The sequence below is a fragment of the Halictus rubicundus genome, chromosome 8 (assembly GCF_050948215.1).
Source record: "Halictus rubicundus isolate RS-2024b chromosome 8, iyHalRubi1_principal, whole genome shotgun sequence".
Classification (NCBI taxonomy): domain Eukaryota; kingdom Metazoa; phylum Arthropoda; class Insecta; order Hymenoptera; family Halictidae; genus Halictus; species Halictus rubicundus.
The window spans coordinates 14,326,421-14,335,299 of NC_135156.1; the positions used below are offsets into that span (position 1 = coordinate 14,326,421).

Below are 8,879 nucleotides of genomic sequence, written 5' to 3' on the forward strand. Positions count from 1 at the left end.
ACGATCGCTGGTGCAAAAGTTTGATGCACCGACACCCCATGCACTATGCACTCTCGTTTCTTCTCCGATATCTTGGACTCGGCCGTGTGGGTGCCATTGATGGAGGTGTATTGTGTCCAATTGTGTCTTTCGAAGTAGCTGTTGGTATTTACACTGACAGAACGCGAAATGGTTTCACTGCAAACGAAGTTGGTGAATTAACGGGATGTAGATCGGTGAGAGTGAACCAATTCGCGACGAGGAAAACGATATTTCGAGTGAAGTGGAAGAGAAGAATCGGCGTCTGGAAGATCATCGTTTCGAATGGATATACAACCTCTCTACTGAACAATTTTCATCTCGCTTGGTTTGCTTTTGTCGTAAGATAGATATTTAAAAGTACATATAATCTTGTCCGCGAGCATTGCGTATTTTGTTGACCATACACGTATATTTGATTAATAATGAGCGATGGTAAGAAGGTAGGTGAAAATTCCAGTAGTGAGGTTGTTAACCAATTTCGGAGCTGTAGGGATCTCAGCGATATCGTGCCCCTGTATACGCCACGCGCGCTTTATTTGAAACCAGTTGCAAAAATAAACGTGTCCGTTAATCTTCCCCAACTGAAAGTCCCAGGTAAAATGTCCACGACTCTGCTAACTCTATAGTTTCGATTGTCTCTGTCCTATATAATGGGGAATGAGAAGATCTATCGATATTCCAGGTTCATTGATTTTCTCACTTGTTGTGTCGCTTAATAACATTGATTTTTCTAACAGGAAATTCATGCAGTCCCTTTACATTTTGTGACAATTTATACTTACATACATTATGTTTAGCGCAATAGGTTTTTACAGAAAATTAACTGCGATATAAACAGGAAAAACTATATCAACATGGGAAGTAATGGAGAAGATACGTGCCCTTATACTACCGGACGAGTTTGCGTCTCTGAAGGTAGCCAAAAGCACGCTGGAATTTATCAGATTGGAGGGAGACCTGCAAGACAGATGCAGGCTACAGCGTGTGCTTGCAAGGCTGGATTCCCAACGCCTGAATCTGTCTGGATTCCCCAACGTTTTAAAAGTCCGTGCAGCAGAGGCAAAGGATGACTTTCCCACAAGGCATAGCTGGGATTCATACTTTAGAGATACAAAGAATATGAATGAACTAAAAGCGGGCGAAAGGCCTGACACGGTTCATATAACAGGCTTGCCAGTCAAGTGGTTCATAGAAGATGGCTCAACTATGCCTAGCGAATCGTTGATCAGCAAAATTTTCAAAAAGTGGGGAACACTGAGGAGAATCGATGTACCTGCTGCTGATTCATATAGGTCTAGAATGCGTTTAGGCACAAATATAAATAAGTTTAGCTACGAAGATGGAATATTTTTCGATGCTTATATCCAGTACGTTGAATATATGGATTTCGTTAGAGCAATGGACGCATTGCGTGGTATGAAAATCCTTAAAAAAGAAGGAGACAATGCTTACACTGCTGCCATTAAGGTCTGTTTCAGGGTGTCAATTCTCTATGCACGCGTTGCACAATATTAGCGCGGTAAGGAGTATATTGCTTATGTTTTGACTGTTCAATGCAGATCACTTTTGATAAAACAAAGCACATGAGCGACAACTCTGTGGCACACAGAGAATTCGAAAGAAAACGCCTGATAGCACAGGATACGTTGGCAGCGGAAAGACTACGGAAGAAAGAAGAGGCTGAAGAGAAACGACGCGAAGAGCTCAAGTAAACAACAACGAATTGTGTAGCCGATAAAATACCCTGGTATATAAAATACCAAGTTACTCACATAGTTTTATCCTCAGGAAAAAGGAGGAAGCAGATACAGTAGCTAAACATGGCAGGCAGCAGAAAAGGGAAGAAAAACGGAAACGTAAAGCTATAACAATATTCCGTAAAAAGGAGGAGGACAAAGTGTCCATGAAAATAGCCAGGGAGGGTCAAAAGTTAATAAAAGCACAAAGGCAACTCGAAAGTATACGTTTGTTAGATGAGTTGTTTGATAGAATAAAGGTATTCATTTCAGGATGCTCTAGCTTTTTATTAACGTTAAAACGGGTCCTTAGTTTATAAGGTTACTTTAAATACATTTTGTATTTCAAGATAAAAGTGGAAAATAATGAAATTAAAATAGATGAAGTGAGCACAGATGGGAAGAAAGACGATAAGAAAAACAATAAACAAGACGGTATCGACCAAGCGTTAAGTTCCGAGGACAATGATAAAGATGGGAAGAAGGACAAGAAAAATAAAAAATCAAAAAAGAAGGAAAAGAAATCAAAGAAAGAGAAGAAGAAAAAGGTAAGTGATAGATTTTAATTTTATGATCCGCGTAGCGTGGTGGTCTTAAGAAATAGAATCTTTATAGAAGAAACATAAAAAGGAGAAAGACTCTGCGAATTCTGCAAGTGTGAGCGAGGAATCAGAATCGGAAGGGCAGACGAAAAAGTTGAAGAGCGTCCTCACAACAAATGTCACTTACCCATCGTCGTCAGCAGGTAAATTTAACACATTATTTCAAAACGAATGAATTGATATTCAGTGCTAGTAGTATCGCGACAATCATTCTTAAGCACACTATATTGAATTTACTCTTTTCCAGCGTCTGCCCAGTTGGAACCTCTTCCGTACCCAACCCTGTACCCTCGGTTCCCACAGCCATGGTACTACGAAGCAGCATTGCCACTGATTTACCCCACATTGTCACGAAATATACCGAGAGGGGGTCGATTTTCTCGCGGTAGGGGTGGTCGAGGATTTTTGTGGAGAAACGCTGGTAACCACCGCTCGTTGCAGACCTTCAACCCGCACTTGTACAACGAACAATACTACAAGTACTTCGCCCACTTGGTCGGCCAGGATTATCATTCGTTTGAGTACAGAAGCTCGCGGTCCCGCAGCCGCAACAGATCTGTGAGCAAGTCGAGGTCCAAATCCAGATCGAGATCAAGGTCGCGGTCAAAGCGGGCCTCCAGGTCGAGATCCAGATCTCGTGGAAGATCGAGATCACGGTCAAGGTCGCGGTCGAGATCGAAATCGAGGACGGGTTCTAGGTCGCGTAGTCGGAAGCAGAGTAGAAGCAGAAGTAGGTCGCGATCGAGACGAAGGCGTGGAAGATCGAAGTCAAGGACGAAGTCGCCCGCGACGAAATCACGGTCACGTCGATCGAGATCCCGGAAGAAGTCTCGATCCCAGAGTCGCTCGAAGTCAAAGGCGAACAGCAGAAATCAGTATAGACGAAGACGGGACCGATCGGCATCGAAGGTCAAGGTTACCAGGGCTAAATCTCGTTCCACGTCAACCAAGAGAAGATCTCGCAGCAGCACCTGGTCCATGCCCAAGTCCCCTGGCAGAAGAAGCTGCTCATGGTCGAAAAACGTCGACGCTGCCAACGATAAAACCAACTCGGACAAGTCGGCGTCTCTTCAAGAACAAAGCTCCACTAGCAAAGAAGCGCCACAAAGTTCCCAGCTAGAGAACATTACTTCCGACTGACAGTAACGGAGGAGATTATTCTTCCGGTTTCGTGTCTTCGACCCTGTCACGTGGGGGAAATGATTGATATTGTGTTAGACCGTATACAAACACGCGATATTGTACAACTTTTCTATACACACGCCTGCAACGTTCTTTCGGAGATGGAAGATATATTTTTGTTCATGTGCTGCTAGCTCTTCCTAAGCTTAAACGGTCTGGCAATCGAAGGAGTCCTGTGGATGTTTGTCATTTTCAACGTATATTGTGTACACACTATGAAGCAGTTGTATATATGTTAAGAACAGTGTAATTCTATACAGGAAACAAACGTATGAAATGATCAAGCAAGTACTGACTACTGCATTTTTAAGTCGGCGTCAGAATAAACACGATACTGATTAACTGAACAGCTGTTCTTTTGTCTGGTGGACAACTTACCTTTTCACCTGGTTCGAACGAATTTAACGATGATGGAATTGGAGCCAGAAAATTTAAATAAATTTTATTGAAGCACAAGAAGAACTTGATAAGCTAGAACCGGTTCGATTGCGTTTGGCGATGTTAATTTTTATTTGAACATTTTTCACGACGATTGGGAAAGTTTATTTTAGTTTCAACAACTTTGATAAGGATCGAATAGCCTCAATTCTGTTCCAGGAAGCATTAGGGAAGTAGGAACAACACGGTCGTAGTCGACTTGCAAATTTTATTTGTTCTCGGCATGAAAATGCATTGGTTCATAAACATTGTAATTCTTATATACCCCTATCCCTTCGTAGATCGAAGATCGATTTCTTAGCAGCGTTTCTCGGAGGTAACACGCTACGATTAGTTTTATCGACTGGTGCTCGCTTGATATTATTAGTTCGCCTATGATTAACAGGATTGAAATTCATTCGGTTCACATTCCGTTTTTCATTCTTTCCGCATATTTTTGAAACTGATTAGTGCCGTGTGATATCAGCACCGCGCGCGCGCTTATCCGCCCGACATTTTCATCTTGTATTTTCCATTTACTCTTCTCAAAACACGGTTGGTTTTTTTTCACTTTAAAAATATGTGCTACATTTTTTTGTGGTTTCTTTTCTCATCGCTATATTAATTATATAATAATACGTATATATACACTTCGCATCGTTAACCGCACCACGCGTATGTTTCAGAATAACAACTCGGTTTTTGTTATAAGTTAATGCTCCACAATGATGTTCAATCTAAATGGAAGATTTTTATCATTCTCGAACATCGTTCGTTTCACAAGAGGTTCTTGTTTTTATTTATTTTTTTTTTCGAAATTTTTCTTTTGTGTTCAACGTTCTTATTGGCATTATACTCGTCTCTGACGTGTACATGGTTTTTTCTTTACTTCTTCCTCCTCCGCCTCCTCTGCGTTTATTTATTTTTTGTTCCTTAAATCGTCTACCGCTACGGTATCTTTGGAATTGATTAGATATTGACTACTTTCAAGATTCGTTGCGTGGGAATTGTTTCTCCTCTTTTTATTTCGCTAGTCAAATCTCGTTCGTCGCCGGACGACGAGCACCCTTCCGTTTTCTTTTTTTTTTTTTCGCACGACGCGGATCGTTCCCATTCAATTCGCAATCACATCGCGAATTTGCTTGGGTGTGCATTGGCACGAGATTTTGGGGATCGCGTTATAAATGTTCCCCTCGTTTTTTAGTCTTGCTTGACGAGCATCGTGCATTTTGCACGGAAGAACGGCCGTCGTCCGCGATAATTGCATCGGTGATCGAGGAATCGGTTGATCTTGGCATCACTTCAATTTTACAATAAACTCAAGTTCTCTATTTCACACAATTTTCTGCTTTCCAAAAAATTGGATCATAGCTTGCAGAAGTGAATCAGTTATAACACAATTTTGCTTACAGAAATCGATATCAAATATTTATTGAAACGACAAGAGAATCGGATGAAATTATTTGGCTAATTATAGAGGCACGGAGAAGAATTAAATTGTTGTGTTTAATTTTTGCAAAAGAGCTAGTTTGAAGGGTAGTTTATTCGGTCCTCCTCAACAAAATGGCGGAGATAGTTCCCAGGATCACCGACGCAATTTTACACGAAATGATTCTGCATGATCGCATGCTGTACGCTCATAGGATACAGAAGCACCCTTCCGTTCGATCGATTTCGTCTCATTCATCTTCGTGTACATTCTAAGAGTGAATCGTTCATTTTCCAGCAGCAAACCTGCTGCGACTCAGCCATCGAGAGGGTCCAATGATACAATAGAAAACAAACGTCACTCCTTTGTAAATTAACGAACGTAAGTGGTTCGCGTGAAACAAGCTGTTCACAAAATCAGTTCCCTTATCAACACATCGTCTACATGCAACGCTACAAACAGGTTCGCGATACAATTCGCAGATAGTTCGCACGGTTATGTTGTGTACAGTATACCTTCGCAAAAAGAACATTTTCGTCTGTTATCGCTTAGTCTACGACAATCGAACAAGAAACGGGAAGAATCGTGATCTCAGCGAGATCGTTTGAACATTGACGAACACACCGAGTGTTTTTTTTTTTATTTATTTTGTTTTTGGGAAATGAACGACCCAAAAAGTACGATTTCTATTGAGCAAGCATCACATGCTTCGTGTGTCAGCCATCGCCCGATAGTGTAAAAGAACTAACGCGTCACCCTGTGGGTTTAATCATCGTAATCTAGACCTCTTCAGATGTGGTTAATACACTGCGGGGCCACGCAAAAAGTGCAGCCTGTCCCGAGTTAATCGCCATCAATCTTCATTACCGACTATTAGCCTCGAGACTGACGGATCTGAGCGCGAAAGTACAGCTGAATTAATTTCCACTAAGCTGGAGAATTGCCGGTTTAATATATGAACACAAGCATCGCTAAACTGCAAAGTCGGAAACGGGCAAATCGCTCGAACACGATCGTTCCGAGGGAATTTTTCATCGAGATCAATTCGTAATTGGTACCGCCTTTGCCTCGGACGCGGCCGGTTCTCAAGTTAGTCTCTCAAGAGATATTTTTCATCCGGTCGACGCATTTTAAAGTGGCTCCGGATTGCCCGGAACCTTCCCTTTTCTTTGAATCTAAAAAGATCACCGGAAGATCGATCGGCTGTCAGGACCGGCTTGCATTATTAAGCTTTTTCAAGTCTATTTTCCTCTCGAAAAAAAGAGTGCATCCTTGAGTCGCTGATAAAATGTTAGCGAGTGCCTGGGGAGCCTCTTTCAGCCCAGTGTCTATTTTTTGGGACAGTCATTCAATCCAGCTTGAAGCATTTATGCTAAATACAATGCCCACTATAAAAAGTAAACATGGAATTCTAATTCAATTTAATCCTCGGTACAAAAGAATTGAGAAAAATTCAGAACAATATATTCGTGAGATAAATATTGCACTATTCAATCAAATAATAGAGATTCTATCGTAGAAAAATAGAAAATTAGAAAAATTTCGATATTTCGCTTCACAACTTTTCTAATTCAATTGAATATTTAAGAATTTCAAAAAAGACGGAACAATATATTTATAATTCCACTGTACCAAACTAGAAAATTAGAAAAATTCGAATATCTCATTTTGCAGCACCGTGTCTAATGGAGGAATAAACGTGACTTTAATTTCCATTTCTGCGGACCAATTTGCAAGCGCATGAACTCCCGTATTCTGTTAAAAATGTTTTGCCCGCGCATTTCTGTCGGAATGAATGCACACCTCAGGTTGAAATCCGGGGTTCCATTACGTTACAAATTGCATCGCGAGTAACGCGAGCGCGCGTGTGCGCTTGCCGTTTCAAATTTACAACTGTCACGGCGTTGTTTTTAGAACGCCCGCGACAAATCCTTTCGGACCCTTGTTTTCCTCGGTGCACTGCGGACAGGGACGACAAGCGAAACTCCATAAACTTACATAATCCGCCGTGCAATTGCAACGTCAACGACAGTCGCGTTCGATTCACGCGAACGGAAAGAAGCTCGCCCAGGTATACGGAGTGATTAAAACGGCGAATGCTGACGACAAAACTCAATTTTAATAGGACGCATTGAAAAAGTAAATCGTTCTGATAAGAACAGGAAATAGGAGACGCTATTCTTCCTGCAAATGGCGATATTATTCATGAATTAATTGACACGTTGACCGTCGCGTCGTACATGCTCGACATCGTGGTTCGTTCTACAAAATTAATTTTTAATTGCGAAATGTTTGAGCGAAACAAAATTTCTTTGGTACCTGTGAGGTCTAAAGAGAATTAAGAAATTGGAGAAAGTGAGTGCGGACTCGTATGGAGCTCTCAAAATGAAATTTAATTGGAAAATAGATTTTGAACGAGAGATCCTAAGCTAAAGATTCGTGCAAGGTTCCTGAACATTATTAATTTGGCAGTACCAATTACTTCCCCGTAAGTGAAATTAATTGATTCAGAAAATGTTTTGACGGCTGTTTAACGTCGAAACGTTTTGCTGCACTTTCCGCGTCTCGGTTCAGTATGAAATAATAGAAGGGCAGAGAGATAGAGAGTGAAAGAGAGAGAGAGAGAGAGAGGAGGAGAGATAGAGAGAAAGATAGAGATAGAGGGGAAGAGACAAAGAGCTCGTTTAAAAAAGACTACTTCCCCGTAAAACTTGTGGTCGCTAGATCACCCTATAGATTCATAGGGAGAGTTTACATTACTTTAGTAATTTGTTGGTCAGTTTACGTAACAGTTAGACGGCGACAGCCCGCTAGGTAATATTTGGTAAAGACTTCAATAAAGTGTGTCTGAGAGCTTTTAAAACCGTTCGAACGCTACCGTTTATTAGTAATAATAATCAATCTTCCGTAATAATAATAACTGGTAATAATAACAACAATAGTAAATGATTATACGTGGTAGTAACTTGGTAATGCTCGTATAAATCGTCGCGGAGAACTTCCCGCGCGTTATCAACGTTTTATTTATTATTCATCCGACGGTTCCTCTCTTCGTCGCAATTTTTACGTGTTTTCTCTTTGTTTTCTTTGTTCATTCCCCCCCCCCGGCTGTTTTACTCCTACACTAATCGTCCCGTTCGAATTACCGTCAATTAACCGTCCGTTCAAAGACGATCGGACCGTTCGCGATTTTCGAGTGGCACTCCGAGCGCCGTTTACCCTCTTTCTGAACCCCCACTCCCTGTTTACCCCCCGATAACCCCTTATCAACTTCCTTTCTACCTTACTTTTCATTCGCCGCGCTTTTCTCTGCCTCGAGAACCGCGCGGCACGTTTCCGAACCTGAAAGTTCATTTACTATAGTCGGAGCAAAGCGAGTTCTGATCTTTTCTCGTCGCTGACACATTATCAGTCCTTTTCTCCCGAGAAAGATAATTATTTGATTTGCTGAAATTAATTCTACCGTGACTTGCTCAGCTCTTGATCGGACAG

At 41.4% G+C, this 8,879-nt stretch overlaps 1 protein-coding gene across 2 annotated transcripts; it reads left to right on the forward strand.

The window, feature by feature from the left end:
- The first annotated feature begins 98 nt into the window (after positions 1-98).
- LOC143356379 (uncharacterized) lies at positions 99-6,634 on the forward strand. Of its 2 annotated transcripts, XM_076792026.1 has the most exons (8): positions 99-615; positions 860-1,488; positions 1,581-1,729; positions 1,810-2,017; positions 2,108-2,305; positions 2,373-2,502; positions 2,607-3,021; positions 3,058-6,634. In XM_076792026.1, the coding sequence occupies exons 1-8, from the start codon at positions 444-446 to the stop codon at positions 3,497-3,499; spliced, it is 2,343 nt and encodes a 780-aa protein (XP_076648141.1). In that variant the 5' UTR covers positions 99-443; the 3' UTR covers positions 3,500-6,634. The 2 variants fall into 2 exon arrangements, with proteins under 2 accessions (XP_076648141.1, XP_076648140.1); XM_076792025.1 differs by having other exon boundaries at positions 2,607-6,634.
- Positions 6,635-8,879: the final 2,245 nt, after the last annotated feature.

Excerpts from the sequence above, each read along its gene's own strand:
- LOC143356379 (XM_076792025.1), top strand. The coding sequence starts at position 444 with ATGAGCGATGGTAAGAAGGTAGGTGAAAATTCCAGTAGTGAGGTTGTT. Across the intron at positions 616-859 it reads TCCCCAACTGAAAGTCCCAG|GAAAAACTATATCAACATGG; the intron begins GTAAAATGTCCA and ends CGATATAAACAG. Across the intron at positions 2,503-2,606 it reads TTACCCATCGTCGTCAGCAG|CGTCTGCCCAGTTGGAACCT; the intron begins GTAAATTTAACA and ends ACTCTTTTCCAG.